At 38.7% G+C, this 27132-nt stretch overlaps 1 protein-coding gene across 1 annotated transcript in view; it reads left to right on the top strand.

The window, feature by feature from the left end:
* Positions 1 to 27132, top strand: part of CDH2 (cadherin 2) — a 115716-nt gene that overhangs the window by 64985 nt on the left and 23599 nt on the right. Inside the window, 9 exon segments of the mRNA XM_069779226.1 lie at positions 11299 to 11525; positions 13355 to 13501; positions 14595 to 14750; positions 16489 to 16633; positions 17675 to 17847; positions 22339 to 22476; positions 22839 to 23024; positions 24865 to 25121; positions 26538 to 26680. Of these exon segments, the coding sequence (XP_069635327.1) occupies positions 11299 to 11525; positions 13355 to 13501; positions 14595 to 14750; positions 16489 to 16633; positions 17675 to 17847; positions 22339 to 22476; positions 22839 to 23024; positions 24865 to 25121; positions 26538 to 26680 (1572 nt within the window).

Below are 27132 nucleotides of genomic sequence, written 5' to 3'. Positions count from 1 at the left end.
CAAGTGCATAAACTACAATACCTCACTGCTGCTCAGCAAAATAGTCTTGACTCAGACAGTAATAGGTTAATTGCCACATCCAGAAATGAATCCTAATGATTCCCTTTAGGAGCCATTACCACATGTAGGGTTTTCATTGCAATATTTATAACTGTAATCTTTGGTCTTGAAGCTCATGTAACTGTTCAAACCAGCAAAAGGGTTCAGAAAGGTAATAATCCTGCTCCTGTCCTTAGGCTTTGCTATAAGTAGAATTTTCAGTTTGAGTTCAATCAGTCAAGACCCTGCCATTTTCAGGCATTATTCCAATCTAACACAATTTGAATGTCAAGTGTCTTGTGTTTTGCGCTCACAAGGCCCGCAGGAAAGTCTAGACACAAAATATATGCTGCATTTATCATAGGAAGCTTATCTTCAAATATATCAAAAGATCTGTTCTTTTCTGTTCTTCTGTGGCTGGACTGAATCATGATTGTTAAATGAGAGTCTGTTCATCCAGGTCTGTCTCTGTTCCCACCTGGAATAAATTGCATGAATTTGCACAGCATTGTCTTAGCATAGGATCCTAAAGTATGTCTTAATTTTGTGGTGGCTGTATTGAAAGTTGCCTCTTAAATGAAGTCTGTCTGTATCCCTCTCATTTGTCTGCATATTGTATCCGAGGATTATTCTTTTTATTCCTTCGTGTATTAACCCAGGTACCATGTTGTGCTGCTGTCATGCTTGTCTGCGTTTTGTGAAGAAAACAGTTTTTATGAGTGTTTTTTTTCCTAGCATAACACCTTTTTTTTTCCCTGTCAATTATATTACTGTCAATTTGAATTTAAGTGGATTATTTGAGCCTCGTAATTTTGTAATCCCTAGACAAGATACAGAAGGAATGGTAAATGCTCTTGAAGGAAGGTAGCATCACTTGAACTTTGACTTAAACTGTGTCAGGTGTACACAGGAGACTTCATGTTGGTCATTTTAAAGAGTTTGCACTAAATAGTGCAGTCAGACATGAAGCGATGATACTACTTCTGCTTGCAGCTAGTGTTTCTCTAACTTATCTAGAGCCAGGTAGACCTTACATGAAATAAAAGAGTAATTTGAAAAGACTTGAGTCTGAGGTCCTGAGTCCATAGCTCAGACTCAAAGAAGCCAAGTTTCTCATCCTCTTTATTTTTTCCTTTTGTGCTGTCGAGATTTGGTAACATTGCAAATGATGGAAGGTTTTCATCTCATTGAGAATATGGTTTAGGCAATCAACCAGGAAGATAAAAGTAATTAATAATCATCCGTGAGCATTCACTAAGTGCCGGTCACAAAAAAGTATTCCAGCACTGGGTTATTTTTTTTCTGATCATTGTACTTATTTTAGCTCAAGAGGAAAAACATGTAGAATATGTACTAATTACTCTTTGCTGCTATATGTAGGACTGAATACAACTTTAAGGTTTCAGTATGGTGTTGCAATGTTTTAGGTGAACTTACATGGTCAGCAGTGTCAAATGATTCCCTATATATTTCTAATTCATTTAAACAGGATGGCTAATACCAGTGCTCCTTTGTGTATTTTTAAGGTTTCTACACACACATTTATTGCATCTGAGGGGAATGTGAGGTGTGTTTGGAGAGATGCTGTAACAATCTACTGAATGAACCCAGGTGATAAAGGTACCTTCAAATATATGAAATTAGACATTTCTCCCTCTTTAAAGATTAATTAATTAATTAATGATTAATTAGCATGTCATCTTTGCCACTTTAAATAATGAAAGCAATACATAGAGGGAGAGAACACCCATTTAGATCTTACTTTCACCCACAGGTACTGCCTTATAATGAGATAGACCTATTGCACTAGCTTTTTGAGTCCTCTGCTTTGTTATGGGAAGTACTACTGTTGCCTGGCTGTGAAACAGACTGTACTAGCCTGCACCAGTCACCAGGTGCTTTTTGATTTTTTTAAGGTCAGATATCTGTGTATAATAATAACAATAATAATAATAAAAACCTGAGGTCTGACTAGATAACATTAAGCTGCCATGGCAACTAGTTTTTGCCTGAGGCCTACTGGACATGATCCAGTGATAGTATAATCCCTAGGATTTATGATTTTTTTATTGCTGTCTAGCACATCAGTGTAAATGCTGCTAGGCTGTCTCTGCTCTTCTTCCACCCCGTTCAGCAGCTGTGAGGTTTCCTGCCCTTTTTTGATACAAAAGCAGTTTTCAAGCAGATAGGACATTTTTTTCACCATTATCCCTTTGCTAAGGTAATGAGCACCCCTGTGTTACAGGGTGGCTCTGCTTTGAGATCGGCTGTGCCCGCTGTTTGCCACGGGGACACTGGTGCGGTTGTGTCTGTGTGTCGATGTCCAGCTCTGCTGGCTGGGAGGTTCTCCAGGTTCCTGCCGGAGAGAACAGAATTCATCTTGTAGGAAAGATGTGGCACACAGAGCTGCCACGGTAACTTGAGGATGATAGAGGACCTTCTAAAAAAACACTAAAAACAAGTGCAGGTTTGGAAAATTAGACCAATAGTGTGCCCAGAGGAATGACCTGTGGGGGAGTGGCAAACATCACCAGAGCATTGGACAAACCAGAGAAAGGAAGGGAGGAGAGGAGAGAGGAAAAGCAGTGCTGATGTTCGCGGAGGGTCACCACACTCCAATGGGCTCTGGTTTGTTGAAGAGCAACTTCAGGGAAAACTGTCCCCTTTCCCCTTGCTGCATCCGTAGCCACCTGTGAGGGACTGCAAAACGTGCTCCCAAGCGATAGGTGATATCCTGGGCTATGCAGCAGAATGCAGAACTTTAAATGGTCCCGCATGTGTTTCAAGACGCCTTTTTTAAAATGGGAAGCAGGAGTGTTGGTGGGATCACTGCCATTTTGTCAGAGCTGGGAATTTTTTGTTTGTTGCAATGTAGTGCAAATACAACACTTGCTTCTGCCTGAGTAGTCCTGTAATTTAAGGAGAAAAATCCCTAATTTTATTTTATTTCTTTTCATAGTAAGAAGTGACATATAGCCTAAACGTGATATATGCATGCTTCTCCCCTATGTTCTGTTGTTGCTCCTAAACCCCTTTTAGTGTGGGGGCTTAAGCCACCATGGAAAACTGCTGAGCGGGTGAATTGGTGAAACAGATCATCAGCTCATTTGAAAGTACGTGCCCCTTTAATATTTCAGCAAGTCCTGGCTCTTTACAGAAACTCCAGGAGCCTGCATTTTTATTTATTTAGTTAATTAGTTTATTTTTTTAAAGACAGCCCGCCAGTGACAGGCTCTTTCTGCCTAGGTGTACTTGAAGCCTGAGCTGCAGCCTGGGTTGTCAGCCTGAAATTTATAATGCTTTGGCACCTCTGCACATGTGTCAGGAGCACAGTTGAAAGAGGGGGCAGGAAAAATGGGAGCATCAGGGAGTAAAGTAAGTTTAAAAAAATCTAGAAAACAGAACACCGAGAGAGGGGGAGGAGGAATAATAAAGAAGAAAGAAAGATGAGCTAGAAAAAGAGTGTGAAACTTGAAGCCTAAAACGACTTTGGGCCAGGAACAGTTAGCAAAGAGAACATATAAAAGCATCTATTCTCTGTTCTCGCTCTCCTTATTGCTAACAAGGGGACACACACACACACACAAACACAACAAAGAAAAAAAAAAGAATAAGCTAACTTTTTTTAGCATTTTCTAAAGATAGACTAAAAGGCAAAGCTATTTATCTAGTTTTTACTAGATATTTAAGTCATTACTGTAGCAATAAAACTGCCCTTTAATTGCTGTACCGTAATTGTAGGTATTTGTTTCTTACACTGCTTAAGGTCACAGAAAAATGAATAGAGGTAAAAATAGGTTTGTGTTAAGCGCCTGAATTTTGAAACTGTTTTCTGTTAGCTATCAGCAGAGACAGTACTTTCCCTTTAGTCTCCTGGTTTGACTGTTCCATAGATATATTTTTTAATTACCAAATTGGATTTTAGCAGGTGTAGTCAGTTGATGCATTATGGGTATAAGAGATTAGTGTTTAATCCTTCTTTTTATTACTGTGTAGAATGCTATACTTGGGAAAGTATTAAAGGTGCATTGCGTACTCCAGAGTACAGAAATGACATTTATTACCGAGTTTTCTTTCAGCTAGCATCATTTAGAAAAAAAAGCTGGCGCAGAAGTCTGCAGGGGCCTATAGGCTCAGCTATAGTGAAACTGCCTTAAACAATACAGAACAGAGGAAAAGGGGAAGAAACCTTTTTGTGTTTTAAAAGCAGTTGTTGAAATATAAGTATTTCCCCTTCTCAAAGATGCTTATTCTCTTTTTCTGCATTTTATTTTTTCTAAAATAAAGACAAAAGGGGTGTCAAAGCGCAGAAGATCTTTGTGTCAGTGAGTGGTAGAGGCAAGGACTGAAAAGGATCAGTGAATCAGATATAATTTGGACTCTGTTTGAGATACCAGTCCTGTGTTTTGCTGATGGCTGGTATTCCTGTTCTGAAAAGCTGCAGAGGCATTTCTATCGAATAGAAAGAACATTATCCCCATTTTCATTCTGGCATGCCTGTTACGACTTTGTTCTGTAAACAAAGAGGATTATGGGAACTGGAAACTAGATGGCATTTTATTAAAGAACTGTGCGAGTCTTTCACTGTGAATGCAAGAATCGGACAGTCTGGTGATAGCTACCTGTGAAAGAAAATACTTGAAAAATAGACCTTAGTGTTTGAGTTAGTAGTGTTTATGAGGAGGCAGTCCTTTAATGTAGGACAGAGTATGCTCTGGGCTTTAATATTTCCCAGTTGCACCCTGCAACAAAATACTTGAAAAAATCTTAAAATGCAGTTGCACAAATTAAGAATGAAAAATATATGCTGCAGAAATAGGGAGAGGGAGGTCCACGTCCACTGTCCTTCTGTTGTGTAGGCTGCCAGACTGCTTTGAAAGTATGTTATTTTAGGAAATGTGCGTATTTGTCTGTCTAGAACTAGCAGTCTGGGGAGTGGGGCAGGAAAGAGAATTGCATTGAGTGAACGTTAGTTGCAGTAACTAGCACAAATTATTTTTACCAGTGTATCATACAACTTTTCGTATAACTTCATAGCTTTTCTGCAGTAGGCTACTCATTTAGCATCTTAGTTCCACAGAGTAAAGGTTTTTTACTAGGTTTTACCTAATTCCTGCTGCAGATGACTCTGGAACTGCTTACTTAATGAAATAAGTATACAGTATGAATTAAACCACAACTCTTGCAAATCACTTTTCCTTTTAATTATTGTTTTCCTAACTGAATAGGCATATGATTAAAGAAACAGCACAGCATGGAAATGTGAAAAGTTAAGCTGCTACGAGTCAGATCACAAAACACCTAAAGTTGGTAAATAGCTTGAATGTATCCCCAGTTTTATCTCAGCTGAAACTTTTTGGTGTGACACTTTTTCTTCCCCTCTTGTGAGATTCAGAGCCTGGTTTCCACTTGGTACCAGGCTGTAAAGCTTGTGAAGTCAAGTGAAAATAGGAATTAGAATCAAATGGCCATATTTGGCCCTTAGCAAGTGGCAAAACTCCAGTTGGTTTCCTGTGACCGGCTGAAGTAGCCTTCTACTTGGTGTGGGCTGGCGTGGTGGAAGGCAGTGCTCAGCACAAAGGCAGAGGTTTTCAAAAGCAATTACTGAATTAGCAGGCTTGCCTTTCAGACAGTGGTAAGCAGCTGCCTTTTGACAGCCAGGCTTTCTTTTAAATTGTTGTAGGTTGGTTACTCCAGAAAGGCTCAAAAAGAGTAGTGCTTTGAGATTTTTCTGGATGGTCTGGAGTATGGGATAAACTACAGAGCATGAATATAAAAGAAAAGAAAAAGGGGATTTGAAAAAAGGCTAGAAGAACCTATTAGAAACAACACTGATGTATTGAAGTATCTCCAAAGGATATAATGACAAATTGAATTATAATACAGGTAGGAAAATGCCATTGTCTAAAAATAACCTGATTATATTCCATATTTATTTTGCATCAGCAATTTCTGTAGCTAATTTCCTCAGCTTACAAGTGAGAACAAGACATTTTCCTGGCTGCTGTAGACCACTCATGTATCAAAAAATCAAAAAATAAATAATGTTTTTGAGCTGGTCTCGGGAAGTTCTAAAATCAGACCCACTTTAAAAGTGCTGCTGGTGATGGAAAAGGCAAGTTAGAATGTAGTTCAGTTCTTTGTGGTTATAATGGTCTACCATGATGTCAGAAACCCATTTCTCTTGAAGGTTATCTATAATTGTAGTAAAGGATGTCTCATGGGCATTTCACATGCCACTCCCAACAAGCCATGAGCTGAAATATGAGCACGTGAACTCTGTTAGTAGGACTAACAGGTCACCTTACAGACACAGAAGTAATCAGTCTGAATAAAATGAATAATTTATAAAGTAGTTAATTTTATGTGTTTCAGTGTAGTTTTCTCCAGTTTCTCTCTCTGAAAAGTAGGAAGACTTGTTAAATAGAGTGTTCTTGGAGAAGGTAGTGTTCAGATATTAAGGATGCAGATAGCTAGACAGTTCAAGCAGAATGTTTCCATGTAATTTCTCATTCTGTCAAAGGTAAAAGTGGTATGTGGCAGGTAGTTGTATGTAAGCTACTTTCTTATTCCATTTATTTTATCTGCTAGAGAGTGATCCTGAGTGGATTAAATATACCTCGGTTTTCCATTTTATGATACACACTCTAAACTGTATTGCTGGAGTGCATATGTTGTTAGCACTTGGAATTTGTTGCGGTTTCTGTAATGTCCTCTAAGTGAGCTTTCGCCTTGAGGTTGGTGCTTAGGCATTGAGAATAACATTCAAGAGGAGTAATACTGTTCCAGGAAATTTACAGAAGGAAACACACTTTTTCTGTTTGTTTGTATGCATGTGGATGTTATCTAGAAGTGAATTGGGATATTTTCAAAGTGCAAAACTTCACGTGGCAAACTCAATGCAACTGTCTTGGGATCAAAGCAAGTAATGAAAATTCTGTATTAATATTCTATATTGTACATGAGTATGTTCATGAAAAATTGATGCTAATAATATAGCCCATTATATCATTCTGTGCTCAGTCCTTGGGGTCAAGTAATTCTGATGTTATTTGCCTAAGACAAAAAGAGCAGAAGCAGGTTGTCAAAGAGTGCAAACCAACGTGAGTAGCTGAAAAAGGGTTTTTATTGTCTGAGAAATGGTTCTAGTTAATTGAAGATTACTAGTAGGGTACATGAGGTTAGACATGTATTTTATAGACGCTATGAATCATTCATCTCATTAGACCTGAGTATGAGTGGTGTAGCTCTCTAGTGCACTTTAAATGAATTTGCATGTTTAGTTCTTAACATTTTGTACACTACACATGTATGCATATATTGTAATTACTCCCATGCAAGAGTGTTAACTTGAAAGCTTGCTCTACCACAGAGCTGTAGATTTTCATTTTAGAATGTTGTAGTCACACAGGTCCTTTTTGTTCCTTTTTAATAGATTATACTTGTCTTGGTTTTGGGACAAGAAAAGACTCCCAAATTAGGATACTAATGGTCTTTTGTCTTAGGGTCTAATGTTTAATAATAATAATATACTAATACTAAATACAATTTTTCTTCTGTTTTAAAGACCCTGTATCTGTAAATCTTTGTGCGTGGCCTTATTTTGAGCATGTGAACTAATTGCATTTACTCCCGTGGTGCATATTACTGCATTGATATGACCAAAGCTATTCTCTTTATAGAGAATTTAGTTCTATTTCAGGTTGTGATTGAATACTTCCTGGTGCTTTCAAATAATATACTTCTAAAAAGCAGATACTTTTCAGAAGATGTGCAAGATACTTAAAAGAGAAATACTTAAAAATCTGTGAGCCATTTTTAGAGATTGTGAGATATATCTGATCATTTATGCGGAGAGTGTTATTAAAAAGCAGTAAAATCAGATACTTGATTACTCTTTCTACTGCATATAAAGTGACTAAGATGCTGCATAGTATATCTAGTTAATTTTTTTTTAAAATGAAAAGAATCCATATGATTGATTTGTAAACATAAAGTGACTTTTGGAAAGCATGCCTCCCTTTTGTGTGGTTGTTAGAAAGAACATGGTTGGTATAAACAGTGAAAAAAATTCTCGGTGAAAAAAAATTCCCTGTAGCATTTTTTTCAAAAACCTTCACCCAAAAACCTACAGTTGGAAATCAGTCTTTGTTCGTACCAGTTGAACGCTGAAAAATGAAGCAAAGTGATCTAAATCGAATTTACAAGACTGATAACCATGCAACTGGGGGGAGAGTAGCTACTGCACAACCTGTACTCTGTCAAGGGAATTTAATTATAGATGGTTATACTTGAGTATAATTTGCTAATGTGTGCTCCTTGCAAAGGGAGAATAATTCTTACAATGCATTGACAATTTTATACGTTTTTACCAGGATACTGTCAAAGGAAAGGGATTTTCATTGAATTTCGTAATACACAGTTGCCTGGAGGAGGAATATCAATGAAGTGGCTAGCAGTGTGTTTTTTTTCTTGGGTTTTTTGGCTACTGGAGTCTATATGTAAGAAGATGGAGGGAAAGAAATCCTCTTCTTTATCAATTTGAATATATAAAAAATGAATATATTATGTTACTGGGCAATAGTTGGGAAATATTTTTTATAAAATATTGTGATATCTTCATCTTTTAGACCACAATGACTATAATACTCATTTTAAATTTCACCTTTTTGAAAAACAGTAATGATCAAAGTATAGACTAATATTCATTCTCATTCCCACTCCCTGCTTTTCAGAAGTAAGTCTGGGAAGAGCCAGAGGTGAATCTGGCTCGCTCTTTGTCCTTTCAGTCAAGACACTCTTTTGAAGAGCAGATTTTGAGAGCAACCATAGCTCAGATGAGAGGTCAGCAGAGGCACAGAGCTATGGGTTATATTGCAGGCTGGTTTTTTTCCTTAGTCTCTTAATGTGAACTGTTTCTAATTGAGAGTTTTGTTTGTGAACAGAGATGACACTTGGAGGAGGCCCAGCTTTCTCCATGCCTGGGGTATGGGCAGTCCGTGCCTCCAAACCGAAGTACGAGCAGCACTGTTTGGTAGTCCAGTCATTAAGTTCTTAAATCATTAGGTGTAGTGACTTTGGAGTAAGCTCTTCTTGGACACCTCTTTATTTTTGAGCTAAACAATACAGAATATCTGGCTCTGAAGGTTGGATAATCAGTATTACAGAATTAGGACTGTGGTAATGATTTCTGTGTACTGGTATAGTTGTTTCAACTGGTAGTTTTATATCCTTGGCTTAGAATCGTGCTTTTTCTTGGTTGGCTGTTGCATTTCAGCATACTGTTGTGGTAAGCTGACTCAAGCTGCAAGGCTCGCTGTTGAAAAGAGCGGGAGATCAATGAGATGGTCAACATCTGGGAGCTGGACATTCTGCCTGTTAATTTTCTCCTCCCATGTGAACAGCAAACCAGAGGTTCTGTCACCTTCAAATCTTGCAGACCTGTAGTCTGTAGATCCATAGTAAAGGAAGTCAGTTGTACTTTATGGAGCAGGTAGGATGGACTTGAGGAGCAATAGGGATTGCCTAGAGAGTAATATATATGAAAACTTACGCGAGAGGCTGAGTATTTATCAGCATTTCAGTGAAGTACTCTCACTGCTAATGAGGAAGACCTGAGGCAACATGTACAAAGAGGACCACCGGAGGAGCCCTAGTGGTGCGGCTTCAGCCTTTTACCCAGGCAGATTGGTTCTTCCTGGCTTCAGGGCTTTGTGGACATGGCATGCTCTTCTCCCTGAGGTGAGGCTGGCGTTTCACAGAGGGAGACCTTCCAACTCTGCAAGCCATCTGGAAAGAGCAGTATGCCTGTCCAGCCCATCAAGATCGGTATTAAGAAGGTTGACGTTTCCTCATTTATGTAGAGGAGTGCTGTGCTTTGTCTCATTTTTGTACATGATGGACCCTTTTAAAGTACAGTCTTTTCTGCCAGGAGAGGGCAAGTGGGAGATTCTGGATAACTGAAAGGGTGCAGTAAGGAAACAAATTTTATATGTCATGTGAACATCAGCTCGGTCCTTGAAGTTCAAATACAAAAAGGTACAATTCTTCTCAGTACCTTCCTGGAAACAGTGTATTACAGAAGAAAGCATATGATACATGATATTTAGCAGTGATTTTTCTTGAGAAGGACCTTTAGGTTTTGAAGCTAAGTAGTTTGTGCATGGTTTAGCACAATATAAAAAGTCCAATAACTGAAATGAGGCATAAAGCCTCATTTCGTCTTCATCTTCACTATGTGCGTTTCAGCACAACCTTCATAATGATGTTTTGCACTTCTATTGCCCATACAATCAAAATACTTCATAATCCTTTGGAAACATTAAAGAACGATCATTGGTTATAAAAGCACACTTTCATTTTTTTACCCACTATTATTTGCAGTAACCCAGAAGATAAGTGGTAGTGAAAGCAATCGGGTAAAGAAAGCAGCAACCTGTTATCAGTTCTGTTTTGTGCACTTCACATTGTTATCTATACAATAGGTTTTACTGACTTCTTGTTCCAATGTGCATCTTTCAGACAAGACAGAAGGAAGGAGGGAGGAATTAAACAGGAATGGGTAGCTTCTAAGTAGATGAATGGATGTGTGTGGTACATGAAATAGCTTTAAATAAAAGAAAAAGTGACCTCTCTAATTTTCTCCATGAGGTAAGTATTTACTGCTGCCTCCATCTTGTAGAGGAAGGATAAGGAAACTCAGGCCCAGAGCTCATAAGTGACCTACCTGAGATGATACAGGTGAATCACCAGCTGAGCTGGGCACGGAAGTTAATCTCCCAGTGGACTTCTGGGTTTCTGCCTTACCCCCGTTGGCAGAGAAGGCATTGGAAGCACAGTTGTGTTTGTGATTATGGTTGCAGCATAATTAAATTTGTTGAGGTTTTTTAATGAATTTACTTGACTGGATCTTTGTGAGGCTTGAGGTGCAAATCCCTGCAGCTGTGTCACTGGAAACCAACTGCAGTGTAGCATAGGACGTGGGGCAAAATGGTTTTCTTGCTGGGGGGGCGGGTCTTTGGGAGGGAGGTGGTCTATCTAGGGTTAAAATCTCTGCCTAGCAGTCTACAGAAGGATATCACCATTATATGGGCTGACCCCTTAAGTACAAGTCTTAACTCATAATTGCATGTGATAATAGTAGCAACAAGTTAAGTCTTTCTGCCTTTGAGTATTTGTTCTTAATGCATTTTATGTCACATTGAGTTCAAGTGGGCTGCTTTTTCATTTTTTGATCTTCATTTTGTGTCTGTTTTACAGTGAGGTTTCGAAGCTGTGATGGAAACAAAAAAATACACTTTGGAAGCAGTGAGCCAGAAGATTTCAGAGTAGGTGAAGATGGTGTGGTCTATGCAGAGCGAAGCTTTCAACTTTCAGCAGAGCCCACAGAGTTTGTCGTGTCTGCTCAAGACAAGGAAACCCAGGAAGAATGGCAAATGAGAGTGAAGCTAACCCCTGAACCAGCCTTCGCAGGGGCTTCAGAAAAGGTAAAACAACAACTAATGCAGCCTGTATAAATGTATCTCCACAAACAGGCCTAAAAATAGGGATTTGATTCTGTCTGTCATGCACCTCTCCATGAGGCAGTTTATTAATGGACACCTAGTACATGCAAGGCTGGAGCTTTAGAAAGAACTTTTCTGTAGTCTGTTATTCTGTAGCTTTGCTAAGGCATGGAAAGACATGCCTGTTTAAGTGTATAGGCTTCATTTATGTTTGAGCTTTTTGTTTGTATAGTTTGAGATTTATACCTGAATTTAAGTTGGACATGGTCATTTCTTTATTTCAAGTTGCTTGAAACTATTACAGTATTTATTCAAGCGGTTAAATATAACCACAATATAAACAAATCTGTGCTAGAATGCATCAGTCACGTTTATTGGATGGGAGCTCTAGATTTACAGCAGTAGTAGGAAAGCATTTCTGGCAGGGAATATTGGATATGTCTGGTCCCTTCATAATCAAATTGGAGATTGTAAATTATTCATGATTCCAGCACTACTTGGTAAGGAAGATAGTCTCCCTCTGCTGGAAGTTGCCATAGGATGAACCATGTACTATAACAAAAATCAGACTTAGCAATATACAAATAACAATGCATTTACTTTAGGAAAACAGTATTATGTCTACTACCTTTTTCTGTTACATTACATGCTGCCTGCTGTTTCTTACCTTCTCTTATAAAGTGCTTAGTTTACAAATAAAGAACAAAATTTATTCATAAATTAACATACCTGTAATAGGTACACATTAAAAATTCAAGCATAATGTCAAAATAGACAGTGTGGTTATGCAAGACATTTTTCCTGAGAACACACTGGAGACCAAAGCTGTGTAATCTTCAGTTTTTTGTTTGCTTACTTCTAAATCTGCTAAGGCATGTTTTTAACACAGGAAATATTGTCATTTTGTCTGTAAAAGTCTAGTAAAAGAGCAGATGCTTAGATATGCCAAGGCATGCCCTGTTCTTTCCAAAGATCCAGCTCAGGCATCCTTACCATCAGCAGAATGTAAAGTAGTAGAATCTGGCCGTCAGTTGGGCATCTGATTTTACTCTGTGGCATATTTGATTAGATTTAAAAAAAAAAAAAAAAAAGTTTTTCTTTTAAAAGATTTGGAAAATGTTTTTGTTGCCCTATCTCTACCCTTAAGCAAGCTAGCATGGCTATATGTGTGCTGGCATCCAAAGGATGAAATGACTGCAGATATAGAAGGGAATAGGAAGGGAATGTTGACACCCAGCAGAGATTAATGCCCAATGTGTAAAGTGGGTCATCTACTGCATCCATCATGGCTGACATAGGTTTAAAATAATTACAGCATTAATTCTATGGGATTTAATAGGGTCATAAATATTTGAGACATTCCTTACCAGTATGTATTAAACTTCTCTTGGAACTCAAATTATATTTTAGCACACCCAGATCTAAATTTAATGTACAGTAGCACATTACCTGAACTGAAGTTCTAGCTAATGAGAAATACATAAAAGTATACTATTAAATTCTGCAAAATATTAACTACTTTTCAGAAAGTGCAGAATAGTTTACACAGTAGTGCCATGCTTTAATGGTTTATAATCCCATTTCTCCTCCACCTTGAATAAGGAAAAAGGGAGTTCTTAAAATTTTGCAGTGCAGTTGTAAATAATATTGGTTATTTTCATATTGCACTGTGAATGGAAATAAAACAGTTCTGTGAACACAGAGGAAAGACAGCCTTTCGGTCAATTGCATAATTGTATCTGAGTTATTTTATAACATCTACAAGTAATTCTCCTTCTAACGTGCTTAATTTTATCTTGTACCTGGGCAAGGACCAAAAGAAAATTGAAGACATCATATTTCCATGGCAACAATACAAGCACAGCAGCCCTCTGAAGAGGCAGAAGAGAGACTGGGTTATTCCTCCAATCAACCTACCAGAAAATTCCAGAGGACCTTTTCCTCAGGAATTAGTTAGGGTAAGGAAGTTAATAGAAATGTGGTTTCAGTGTCCCTTGGAGAGCTCTTGAAGAGATTTTGTGTAAATGATGTCTTGTTCATTGTCCAGATGTTTATCAGAGACTTTTGGGCTGGTTTCTGTTGCTACCTCTGCATAGCGGGCTGGGCTGCATTTACTAGGGTTTTTTTAAGCTGTCCCTATGCTGCTGTACTGGTGGAAGGTGACCTTGGGTTGGGTGGGAAGTGCTGTGATGACTTCCTTAAATGGTGAAGGAGGATCTCTGCTGGTTCTGGAGTTTTCCAGTCTCCTGCACTGGAGTTTTCCACCTGGGGAAGGGTGTGGGGGTGAGCGGGAGGAGGATTACACCAGGAGGCAGAAGAACTGGGATCTGATGAGGTGAGGACACCAGCTGCTCCACAGGACTCTGCAGCACAGACGTGGCCTTTGCCAGGAGCCCAGCACAGGAGAAGGCTTTCAACCGTGGTACTCATTGGTCACGGTCAATGTGTTGGAACTTGGTAGAGCATTAGCCCATGTTGATGGGGTATGGTTTTGCTCTGTTCTGTTGATGTGCTTGCTAGTGATTCACCTGCTTCTCCCAGATGCACTGCCCTTTAATTTTTTCCTTGGAAGATGAGACCAAAGTTCAGTCTTCAAACAAAAATGGTGAGTTTCTAAAGGGCTACTGCCAGTAGTAGAAGACAGCCTGTAGCTTTGGTCTGGGAAGATATAGGAGGAGGGAAAAAAACAAAACAGACTTTTTATTTCTTGCATAGTTTTATGATAGTGTATGTTTTCTCTAGGATCTAAACATTACTGTTTAAGGTAAGAATACTTACTTGTTTTGTTTTAATACAATTCATCCTATTAGGAGAAATAAACAGGGATATTCTTATGTTCCTGAAAATTCATTGACCAGCTTTCTGACAAACAAAGAGTGCAGTAGAAAACTTCAAGCTTTATACTTACTTTATACTGTTTCCAGAATAATTATTTTTACAAGTTTAGCTTAAAGATGGAAAAAAAAGAAAAGAGCTGCTGCTTGTCTTGGCAGCAGTCCCATCCACTGGTTGTCTGTGGCTAATGTAAACATTATCTTTTTTGACACGTAGATTAGGTCCGATCGTGATAAAAGCCTCTCGCTGCGGTACAGTGTGACTGGCCCAGGAGCTGACCAACCTCCAACAGGCATCTTCATCATCAACCCCATCTCAGGACAGCTGTCTGTGACAAAGCCTTTAGACCGGGAGCAGATTGCTTCTTTTCATGTAAGAGTTTAATTTACCATAAATCAGATTATCAAATTGAAGATTAACATCTGCTTCAAACATGACTTGAGCAGCCAGCATTTAGTTTCCTATGAGATATGATTTGAAGAGTTTGTAGGAGATTTGTATTTATTGTACTTACTAAGGCTAACTCTTACTATGTTTAAGCAGCTTAAATACATCAACATATGTAAACAGTGATTAAATGTATTTAGATAAAGTAATTGTGAAAGATTGAAATATGGATACTGTAGCTTATATTCTAATACAGGCCATTGATCACAGTCTCCACTGTACTGTATATTTTCCAAAAGTTTACTTTTAATTCAGCAACTTAAATTAGGACGTGACTGCTATTAGAATTGCAGCAGCTGTGATTTGAGAAATTGATGGGAAGAATAACGTACCAATTTTCATTTTCAGGGGCAAATCTGAGCATTTTAATGGAATTGTAAATTAGGTCTGTCAGCTTATGAAAATGATATTCTTTGCTCTAAAGAAATGGACAAAGTAGACCACAGATTCCAGTATTAGTGGAAAAGGAAGGTTGGAAGGAAGGGGGAGACCAGGCTGTGACCTAAAGTTGTCTCTGCTTTTGTGAGACCATGCTGAAATTGTTACAGAAGTCGCTCAGCTCCTAGAGAGAGAGCTTCCAGCATGTCGTGGATTAAAACACTCCTTGCCTTGTGCTCCAGGAAGCCCTTCAAGTGCTGCTCCAGAACAGAGGACTCAGCAGGAGGCATTCTGGGGGGAGGCGGGGGGAATGGCTCTCACAAGAGAACAGCAGCTCCGGCACCCGTAAGATTTTTACTGAGAATTTGGCATTGGCAATTCAAGATTTACAGACTTAGGAATTTACATTTTTATGAGTAATTTCCAGAGTGTTGAGTTACTAATGCCCTATTGCTCCTTTCTAGTAGGTTTGTAGCCAGAAGATATATGTGTGTGTATATATAGGGCTTCAGCAGGACTGCTAAAGGAGAAAGTTGCTCTTTTGCCTAGCAGTTGCCAGGCTCTGGCCTGGATACATAGGTTTTACATTTTCAGAAAGTACTGCGTTCTGTTCTTTTTTTTTTTTTTTTCTGTCCAATTTAAGATGATTTAGGTAAACCTGACTGTCAAAGGTAGTTACTTAGCCCTTTTTGACAATCAGGGCATTAAATTTAAGTGTTTCAGTATCTTTGAAACTCAGTCCATAAAATTTAGCTTAATTTTAGCCTGGAATTTCAGTGTGTTTACTGACAGTGATTTATCACAAACCCTACCTTGGTGTTCCAGGTAACACAAATGCTTTTTCTATGCATTCATGTCTATTCAATATACATAAAATCAGTAAAGAATTTTTAAAAGTGATGCCAGTGTTTATTCCCTACAGATCATTAATAAGTTGTTAGTCGTTTAATATAAATCTGCATATTTTTAGAGTCTCTTTTCTAATGGTCATTATTAAAAACACAATTATGTGTGACAGTAGGCATTGGTATTAATCAAAATTACATGATTCAAAATAATTTTCAGCAAATCAAAGAAATAAGCCAAGAACTTAGAATAGTTTAGAAGTCTGAAGAGCAGTTCCATTAACAACCTGAAAACTTAAAAGGTTGATATGAGGGAGCAGTGGCAGATAACAAAATACGCTGAGCTAAAAATGTCTGGCCTGAAACTTCCAGTCACCATTATTGTATCTATTTGTGCCTGTATGTTGTGCAAATTCTAATACTTCTAATGATTTTTGCAGCTGAGAGCGCACGCAGTAGATGTAAATGGAAACCAGGTGGAGAATCCTATTGACATTGTTATTAATGTTATTGATATGAATGACAATAGACCTGAATTCTTACATCAGGTTTGGAATGGGACAGTCCCTGAAGGATCAAAGCCAGGTAATACATGGGCTTTCAAAGTGGGGCAGGGGAAAAATGTATGCAATATCATTTTGAAGGTGATGAAGGGGGTGCCTTCAGACCTTGTAATACTTTCAAAGGTGTCTTTAGTGTGATGAGCAAAATCTCAGATACTTATTATTTTACCTTACTTCTCATTCACTTTTTAGCGTGCTAGGATTAGTTTCCAAAAGAAGAAAGTATTATCTACATAAACTAAATCAGAGAAGCCTTTAAGAATATGACTTTTACGTTCTTGTTTTTCAAAATTTTGTTTATAATGTCACAGTTCTTACAGTTAAGTTCATGATAGCCATTGATGTTCATTTAGTTGACAGGTCAGAGTATAAGAGACTTCTGAAATATCAGCAGATCCATTTCTAGTTCTGAATCTCAGAGGAAATGCTGGGATTTGAAATCAGTTTCATTTGAATTCTCAAGAAAACCCTAAATGTTATGCATATCTCATTAAAATTCTGATCAGCTCAGACTAAAGTTTACACTACGGCTGAAACCACTTTCTTAATTTGTCAGTAGTGCAAAATGAATTTTTTAGAAAGGTTAACACAAGAAATGTATTTTCTCACTTTGCAGTGTTGACTTGGCATTTGAGATGCGTCTCAAAGACCTTTGAAAGAGTATTATTTACCTTGATTTTCAGTCACTATCAGTATGTGCACCAATTCTGAACATTAAGTATATTTCCTTTGGCCCAATTAATAATGTTTTTATCTAAATGTGAGAAGCTTTGTTGTTACAGAAATATTATTCATGGCAGAATTGTAGGATTTCATTGTTTATGGAGCTTCTTCAGTTATAAGCAGATCTGATATTTTATAAACACAAAGTATTTTTATCTCCTCTTATGTATTTTAATTACTCTGTTGGTGAGTCTTGGGTTTAACCAGCTTGTTTTAAGTAAGAGAAGGAATGTGCAGAGTTTACCAAAAGAAATACATGCTTTGAGCATTGCTTGTAAGTGATCTTGTGTAATCTGAGTTAAACTGTTTATATAACATCAATTATTTATCCTGCTGCTAGGAACCTACGTGATGACTGTTACTGCCATCGATGCTGATGATCCCAATGCACAGAATGGGATGCTGAGATATAGAATCTTGTCACAGGCCCCGAGCAGCCCGTCTCCAAACATGTTTACAATCAACAACGAGACTGGAGACATTATCACCGTAGCAGCTGGGCTTGACAGAGAGGTACGGCAGGTCGTAATCCCATAGGCCTGTTGTACTTAATATTGTGAAGAAGCACATTTTTTGCTAGTAACTTGACTTGCTTCTCTCCCTCCCTGGTCTGAGCTTTCTCCCTGGAAAAGAGGAAGTTAGCATGGGGATGAAAACTGGACCCACATGTTCTGTACGTGTAGTCAGTCTTGGTTCCATGGGGTCATGGAAAGGATCTTGTCTCAAAAGCCTGTTTGCTTTTACAGAACAGGTACACACTAAAGCAGAACGATGCATGCAGATGAGGACCTCAAGTGCTCAGCCTGTGTGCTGAGATAGGAGGTGTTCCTCAGCTCCAGCCCTTTCCTTTTGCTGAGCTCCATAGGCAAAGAGTAGATGGAAAATGGAATTGGCTATGTGTTTCATTTATTTTGGAAGCTCCAGGAGAGCTTCTGTCCTCTTCCTTGCTCTTCAGAGAGGTGGTAAATATTTGAAATCTTCTTGATGCTGTGTTGCTAAATTTGCAGTAATTCCCTGATCAGAATTTTGCTTATTAAAATAAACCAAGAAAAATATTACAGATTTGAAAATTTGAAAAGCACGTTTCTAAGAAATAAACCAGTCAGTACAGGAAACTGCATAGATAGAGGCTTGTCTCAAGGCCTAGACACACATTCAAAAATCTTAAAAAAAAAAAAAAAAAAAAAAAAAAAAATCTCGCTGTTAGTAATTCCCTGCTACATGCTAGGCAAGTCCCGTTCTGTCTAGATGGTTCTTCACTGTGGCCACCACTGGAGAAGGAGGGTGCCAGATCCACTGCTCTGGTTCAGCCATCTGTGAGATGGGAGTAAAAATATTTCCCTCCCAACTCCAGATCTGTCGCATGGACTAACTGTGCTTTTGAACTACTTGAAAACTTCACAAGAGATAAGCATTATTTTATAAACAAACTATACAATCCAAACAAATCTTTTTTCAACACATCTTGTTTCAACTTCTGTTTTACTTACCTCATTTTAGCTCATCAAATCTGAAGGTTTTTTTTAAACTGGATTTGCTGTTCAGCTTTTAGCTGTTTGCTTATACTTACTTAAAATGGAGAACAAAAATAGTTTCTGATGCTCTGGGTTGGTTATTAATATTCTGATGCATTTCAGTTTGAAAGGGGCAATTAGAAGATTTGAAAAGCTAAACAGACTGTTAGATATTGCAATTAATTTTTAAAGTTTTATTAACATTCATTCTATTTAAGTTGGTTTTGAAGAGGATGGATTTGAGGAAAGGAAAACCCTGAACTTTACAGTGTTGCCGTATTAAATTAAAAGAATGATGGGCAGCTTTTGCCCTTGTTTTTAAAATCCCTAGGTCATGTTTGACAGGTGAACTTTCAGAAGGACACAGCGATAACTCTTGAGTTTTATTACTTAGTGGCTAGCTGTACCGGAGTGATTTAACTTGGAAGAAACCAGCTGTCTGGGGAGCTTAGACCCTCGCATTAACAGTTAGAGAAGCCGTGTCATTTACCATCAGTTTTCCTGATGGATCACTGTACTGATAACCAAATGAGTATTTATAAACATTTCTTGCACATATTGAATATTAATGATTAATGTTAAATCATTCAAATATTAAATTAGACTAAGATGAGACAAAATGGTTTCCTTCCCAAGTCACTGCTTTGCTTCCTTCATTTCCTCAGTCATTTCGTGGAAGTCAATTAAATTAAAATGACCAGGAGTCTAGAAAGCCAGATCTGAGTTGAGCAGGTCTTCTGCCAGTGGGCTGCAGAGTGCCTTGTTGCACAAGGTTCCTTGTTGTCTGCAAGCCTCAGCTGGGCTACCCGCTTCTGCCATTCTGCCCTTTTCTCTAAGACTGGACTGGTTTTGTAAAGCTTTAATTAGGCTTATAAAATACTAGACGCAATTTTAAATTCTTAAATTATGTGACCCTTTATTTATGGGAGTAGGTATTTATGTTGTAGGCATTCCAAAAAAAAAAAAAAAGTTCCTCTGGCATTCCTCATCTGCTAGTAGTTTAGGTTAACATGCACAATGCGTCATCTGTGCCAACATGCACAGGAGGAGAGTTGCTTAGGTAAGGGGACTCGGCTAAAGGCAGAAGAAATCTTTCACTTGCTATCCCAAAAGATGCTGTTTCATGAGATCCAGCTGTTCTTATTTCTTCTGCTATTGCTGTGGAATTCACGTCAGCATTAAAACATCTGCCTTACTGCTGGAGGTGGCAAAGAGGTCAGACAGGGTACTTAAATTTTACATGCTGACATTCCTGCCTCACGTGAGGTTAATTCAGTGAAGTGCTTTTTTATTTGGCCTGTGTTGAAGTGGAAAGATGTGACCTGATGAGGTCTGCATTCTTTCTTGAAGCTGCCAGTTCGTTTTCGGATGTGTTACTGCAAAGTCTCCATGTGGGCTGCTGACACATGCTCCACTGCTTATTCCTGGCTGCTTCTCAACCCGCAGTAAAAGGAGGAGAGCCACCTCCCCCAATCTCCCCATGCTTGGAAAGTTGTATGCTTGTTGATTTCTGAAATTTCATTCCCACCAGTTGATCTTCTGTCTGTGAGTGCTGGGAAGGGGGAAAAACAAACAAACAAAAACACATATAGTGTCTTTTGGGGCACTTTGTGGGGGAAGTTTCTAGTGTGCTGCTTCTGCTGGAATTAAATAAGATTGTACGGAAGTTGAGTCTCTGTGTAATAATAATGGAGTTCCCTTAATGAAATTTGCTCCTTGGGATCAATGTGTTAAGACCCAGCTGAATCAGAAGCACCTGCTGTTTCAATAACGTAGAATCATCTGGCTGCAAGATTTGCTTCAATACTGCTCTAGATTTTACTGCTTCACAATAAGTAAAGTATTTTTTTTTCCTGGATGAAAGTGGTGAAAGTATTTCTTCAATTCCCTTGTGACTGCTTCTCTTATTGATGTCATGAAGGAAACCTTTAGGATGTTTATTTAAGCCTTCTGAAGGTCACTTTGCAAGTATATTTTCCAAGCCAGAATTCATATACATATTTATGCATTATTAAACACATATACTGCATTTCTATATAAATAGTATTAGTCTTGCTTTTTTAAAGAACCGTGGGATGCATATATAGTAATATACATTTGGGGTGTGTTGTAAGGCTTCCTTTGTGAAAGAGGACGTAAGCATAAATTATCTTCAGTGGGAGACAAAGATTCATACAGCTTATTTTAAAAACTTCTTTTATTCAGTGGCTCATATTTGCTGCTTGGAAGTGTGCATAACAGTTAAATCTCTAAAGTCTGTCTTGGTGTCTGACCAAAATTGGAATGAAAGTTAGATATTATCAGTGGAATTGTCCTTGCTTGTTTTTTGTATTGATATCCATAGACCCTTTTGTAAACTGCTTCCATGAAAAGTAATGTCATATACCCCAGTCTTTAAGTAGTGGGAGAAAATAAGGTACCAAGTGGGAGAAAAATATGCTTTTCTTGAAGTATTTTTATTTTGCCAGAAGGTTTTTGCCAGTGTTAGTAAACCATTCATGAAAGTGATATTTCAGAGTAATAGCAACTCCTTATGTTTGTGTGGTTTCTTTTGGAAAGAACTGAATGATAACACCTTGCTCTCTCTGAGCTAGGAAACTGAACTGGTAAATGAAAAAAGCATGCGCAGTGTTTGCATTTCACGGTAGAAACCATCAACGAGTTAAAGTCAGCTTCTCAGCAACTCTACACACAAAAAACCCATCTTTCTAATTTTATGTTTTTTTAATACAACCTTGTCAACTTTGTTTTAAACAGCTAACCAGTTGGAGGTCAGGTCTCTGCTGGGCATTTCTTGTGCCTGAGGGAGCCCTGGCCTGGCTCCAGCCTGGCAGGGAGGGCCATTAGTGATGGCAGTGGGGCAGGCGGGGAGGAGGAGGTGGTGGCGGCCATTTTCATCAGGGGTGCTTAACACTGATGGAAATAGCCCGTGTGGTTGTTCCCTCCCCCTTTCTCCCAGAGCCCTTACTCATCTCTGTTAGTCTTGACATCTTCGGTTTCCATGGTGATTGCAAGAAGTTGGAATAGCGGTTTTATACTTGGGCTTGGCTGAAACAAAACCTTGGCAGTTGTGGCTGTTTGGCCAACAAACCTACCTTGGCTCAGTTCTCTTAAATGCTTTTGAGGACTTACCCTGTTTTAGTATAAACTGCACTCTGGTTTTTTTCCGCATTTGAAAAGCGTTGTTAAATCTGTGATAATAGCATTAACTGTATAAAGTGGGTTTGATTTTTAAGAGTAGGAAGCAGACAGTCTGTCCTTGTCTCTGATATTTGAAGAATATCACGCAGTAGTTCAGTATAGCTAGATGCATCTTGGTGCTGTATTCCTGTGGCACAAACTTTGCTTCTGTCATTTCAGGTGATGCTAACTAGAATAAACAGTGTGATAGGCTCTGTTGCTTAGCGAAGTGCAATTTTGGGAACACCTGCTGTCCTATGGTAATGTTAGTTTTGTCTAAAACTTATGTTGATGTCATTTTGTGTTTTAGAAAGTACAACAATATACATTAATAATTCAAGCTACGGACATGGAAGGAAACCCAACATATGGTCTTTCAAACACAGCAACTGCTGTCATCACTGTGACAGATGTCAATGACAATCCTCCAGAGTTCACCGCCATGACTGTAAGTACAGGGTAGGAGTAACTGAAAGATGTGCTTGTTTATAACCATTCCCCACTTTTCTCATTATAGTCACAGACAGTAAATATTAATGACTTATTAAATAGTGTACCGGCAGGCAGAATTGAAATATGTGCAGAATATATATCCCTTAGATATGGTATTCTGCTTAAGCCAAAAGGCAAAAGCTGACAAGGGAATCAAACCATCAGGTTTCTGGGTGGCCTCAGGTAAACTTTGTTAGATAAATTGTCAGAGATCCAGTGAAGAGAGATGTGCTCCCTAATGTTGATGAATGTTCAGTATGGCATGGCTCTTGTGTGCTTCTGCAGCCGAGGTAAAATGTTTTCTTGATTTTTTTGCAGTTCTACGGGGAAGTACCTGAAAACAGGGTAGATGTGATCGTAGCAAATCTGACGGTAACAGATAAAGATCAGCCCCACACGCCTGCGTGGAATGCGATGTACCGAATGACCGGAGGAGACCCAACAGGTCGATTTACCATCCTGACTGATCCCAATAGCAACGATGGGCTGGTGACTGTTGTGAAGGTAAGAGATGGAATAAGTCAGAGAACATTGCGGGGGGGGGAAATGTGAACTCCTGAGGCCAGCACAAGCCTGGAAAGTAAAATGGATGGGCACCATCTGTCTTGTGGAAGTTAGGCATCCGTCTCATGGAGTGTTTCCTTGCTTATGCAGTCAGTAGTATTCCAACTGATCAGTTTTAAAAATTAGTCTAGGTTGTTGAAAGTGACAGATTTTGAAGCTTTATTTGCCAAAAGATAGGAATTTGTCTGTGAAAAAGCATTTGTTTAGTATTTGTTGCTAGTGTAAAGGAACAGCTTCCTACCTCCTGGCATCCATTAGTAGTCATGCTTGTTGTCTGTGGGTTTTATGTCAACATGTTCCCATTAAGGAACAGATATAGGCAGTCAAGGCACAATCAGAGAGGAAAAAGTGATAGGTGGGAGGCTACTTCTACAAGAGGCTTTTAAAGACTGGCTATTTTTAAAACCTCATTTAAATACCTTTTATGGAATAACCTGTCTGTCTTCATTCTCTAGCCAACATAGCTCTGTGTTGAGGGGTGACTTATTTCAAGTGATGATAACAATGTGGTTCTATAATTAAACCTTCCAGGCGGTAGCCACCTTTCCTCATGGCCCTCTGATAAGTGTCTCATCTCTGAGTTGGCCTGTTCTGGTTTTGGCTGATCCACTTACGAAGTCAAGTGTGAGATGCCAACGTTCCCATTTAGAAATTAAAACACTCGCTTCTTTTTTTTCCCCTCTTCGTTCTTTTCCTCTTTTTTTTTTTTAATCTTCTCAGTATCTAGGTGACAAAAAGATACAATTTTTGTACAGCTATAGTGGTAATTCACACTAGGGTTTGGGGTTTTTTTTAAGAACTGTCTCTGTTTTATAACTGCACTTCCCCAGAGGAACCAATTGTTATATTGCATTCCTCTAGCAAGAATTATGTGAGTGTCTGTGCTTCGTAGCACTCCTTTAAGCACCCAGGCATGAAAGAGTTGGAAACCTGCCTACATTTTTTTATTGGCAGTGCAATGAGTTGATCTGTCAACCTGTAATGAAGATTGGATTGTCTTTTGTCACTGACTTCTTACTGTCATGTGCCAACGGCCCCTGTAAGGTACAGGGTTCCTTCAAGTCTAGAATCAGTGTGAGTAGTACAGTGCATAGTACTAAGGTGAATCAGGTCTCAGGGAGTGGCCCACCCCTGTGCAGCACGACAGAGGAACTCTAGCCTCAAACTGGTTTTACTCCTTAAGTTGGGCTTCTGGCTCAGTCAGGAAGTCCCCAAACTGAAGGTTGTCTCGACTGTGAAGATGGGAGCTGTAGGTATACCAGAAGTAGGATTAGCTGGGATTACAAAGACTCTTTCTATTGAAACATTAAGGGCATGGGAATCTCTGATCTGTGGGGCTAGGTATGGTCATGATCTTGTTTGAAGGAAACCTTTGTCCTCATAACAGAGAGGCAGGTTTCTCTCCCCAGGAGAGGAGCTCCGCAGGAGGCACATCTGCTCACGTGAGTGCCTGGCACAGAGCTGGGAATTTCTACATCATTTTCTGATGAAACTTACTTGTTTCCTCAGTTACCTCTAATGCAGTACCAGAGTAAGTTAAATCCAAGAATGACCAGGTTTCTAGCTGTTCTGACTTAAAAACTGCTGCTGCTGCTGCTAAGCAAAACCCCAACCCAGTCTCATGTTGAGGTGTTACATATATTGGTTCAGGCTCTCTGCTCATTTTTGAGAAGAGCAGTACAAGTAATGTTTAAAAATGTGCTTTAAAGTAAAAATGTTAGTGTGTGTCCATTGCTATTGTGAGTAAATGTTAACACTTACTGCTCTTTGCTTTTCCCAGCCTATTGACTTCGAGACCAACAGGATGTTTGTACTTACTGTAGCTGCGGAAAATCAAGTGCCTTTGGCTAAGGGGATTCAGCATCCTCCTCAGTCAACAGCAACCGTGTCCATTACGGTCATTGATGTGAATGAGAGCCCATATTTTGTTCCAAACCCTAAGCTTGTACGTCAAGAAGAAGGGCTGCTTGCTGGAAGTATGTTGACAACTTTCACTGCTCAGGACCCAGATCGTTACATGCAGCAAACCTCTCTAAGGTCTATATAAACATTTTGCAGTTATTTAACAGTTGGAATGCAATATCTGTGTTACAGAATGGGTGGGGAGCAAAGAGACTGCATATGAAATGACTGCATTTACCATAGCACACGGCTATACCCATGCCTCCTGTGGCTTTTGTGCATCTCTAAAGAGATTTTTGGCTGTAGAGAAGGTGACCCGACCAGCATTCATAGATCTGTAAACTGGCTCATCTTCTAATGCCAAGTCCCACTCCTTCAAGGTAGAATGAAGTTATGCATCTGTGTTAAAGTATACATGGCATCCCAACAAATTCAGTCAGAGCAGACACGTGCTTGTGTGAACTAAGATCATTTGCAGTTTAAATTAAAGGGTAATTTTGACACAGCAGCAAAACCACATCAGATTGTTGACCAAATCTGAAGGGATTTCTTCTTATTTATTCTTCAGCAATGCAAAGTGCTGCTGTTGTCCATCTGTGAACTCTTGTACTGATAGCTATGATCATAATTTGCCAAATGTCTAAAACTATGAGAAAAGTTAAGAGAAGAAAACATGGAAATCTTAAAGCATGCTTTCTCATACCTTGTTTAAAACATGGTCGTTGACTGCAAAGCTAAGGCACAGCGACTAGCCTTGGGCCAGGACTTGGGTTCCTAGCTTATCCAACAGCTTTTTTAGCTCATGTAGAGGAAACTCCAGAACTTGCTTCCTGTCTTTCCTTCCAAAATCAAGGTTCTTGCAATTTTATTTTCCCGTAATTTTGGTTAGTTGTTGCTGATATTTTGCTCATGTCTGGACAGAGCCGTCGCAGACATGATAGCGTGAGGACTTACGGATATATGCATTTTTAATGACCTAAGATAGCTTGCACTTGATTAATGTCAAAGGGCAAATTTATCAGATAGAAGGATGGTTTTGAAAGACACTCCTCTTTCAAATTAAGATGATAAGCATGCAGTAAAACCAGGGCCTCTAAAAAATTAAGTGATATTGGAAGCGTTAGAATAATGTGAGTTAGTGCTACTCTAATGGTCTTTATCTATTGTTAACTCTCTCCTGCTCGCAGTGCTCTGATAAGATAAAAGTTAGTATGAACAGCTCTGTACATATATAACAAACAAGAGGGATCCTTAATGAATATTTTAATAGAATCTGAGTATGAATGTTATATTATTTATGATAATTGTATGATTTCCTCCAGTTACATGATAAATTACATGGCAGGGCACTTCAAGAATCTTAATGTAGGACTGGTTTTAATATATATTTTCAAAAATTTTAGCGATAAGGCTTAGTAATTGGAAATCTGTGAAATATTGTCTTCAAATTCCAAAAATGTGTTCAAAATACAAATTAAAATACTTATATTGTCTTTGTTGTCAATATTTATGTTGGCAGATAAATAACACAACTTGTGGTCAAATACACAGGTACTCAAAACTTTCAGATCCTGCAAACTGGCTGAAAATTGACCCTGTTAATGGACAAATAACTACTACAGCTGTTTTGGACAGAGAGTCAATATATGTGCAAAACAATATGTATAATGCAACATTTCTTGCTTCTGATAATGGTAGGTATCAACATTGTGTATTTTTTCAAAAAGCTTTCTTCTGTGTGGTTGAATGGCATTCAATTTTACCCGAGCAATGTGCTTGGAATAGATCCAGTTGGAAGTCTGTATTAGTATCAAACTTAAGTGTATTTCCCAGCTATTCAGGAAATGAGCTGAAAAATAATTCTCTGAGTTTGGAGAAAGGCACTGGCTTAGTTACATTAGTTGAGTTTACAGAAAACTGAAAAAACCTGCACAGGAGTGCAGTAGGCTGAGTGAATGCACAGCATGAGTGGACTTTATCAGGAGTAATGTGGTAAGGGAGGGGTATTTTTCCCACATTCAAACTACAGCAGCACAGAGGGAAAAGTGTCTTTTCATTGTCAGTTTGTTAATGACAAGTAACAATCTCTGCTCAGAAATGAGTACTTTGATTTTGGCTGGAGTGCTGTACTGTTCATAGCTGATAC

This window comes from Haliaeetus albicilla, chromosome 3, assembly GCF_947461875.1.
Source record: "Haliaeetus albicilla chromosome 3, bHalAlb1.1, whole genome shotgun sequence".
NCBI lineage: Eukaryota > Metazoa > Chordata > Aves > Accipitriformes > Accipitridae > Haliaeetus > Haliaeetus albicilla.
Note: the sequence above shows the minus strand (reverse complement) of the source record. Positions and strands in the feature narration are given on the sequence as shown.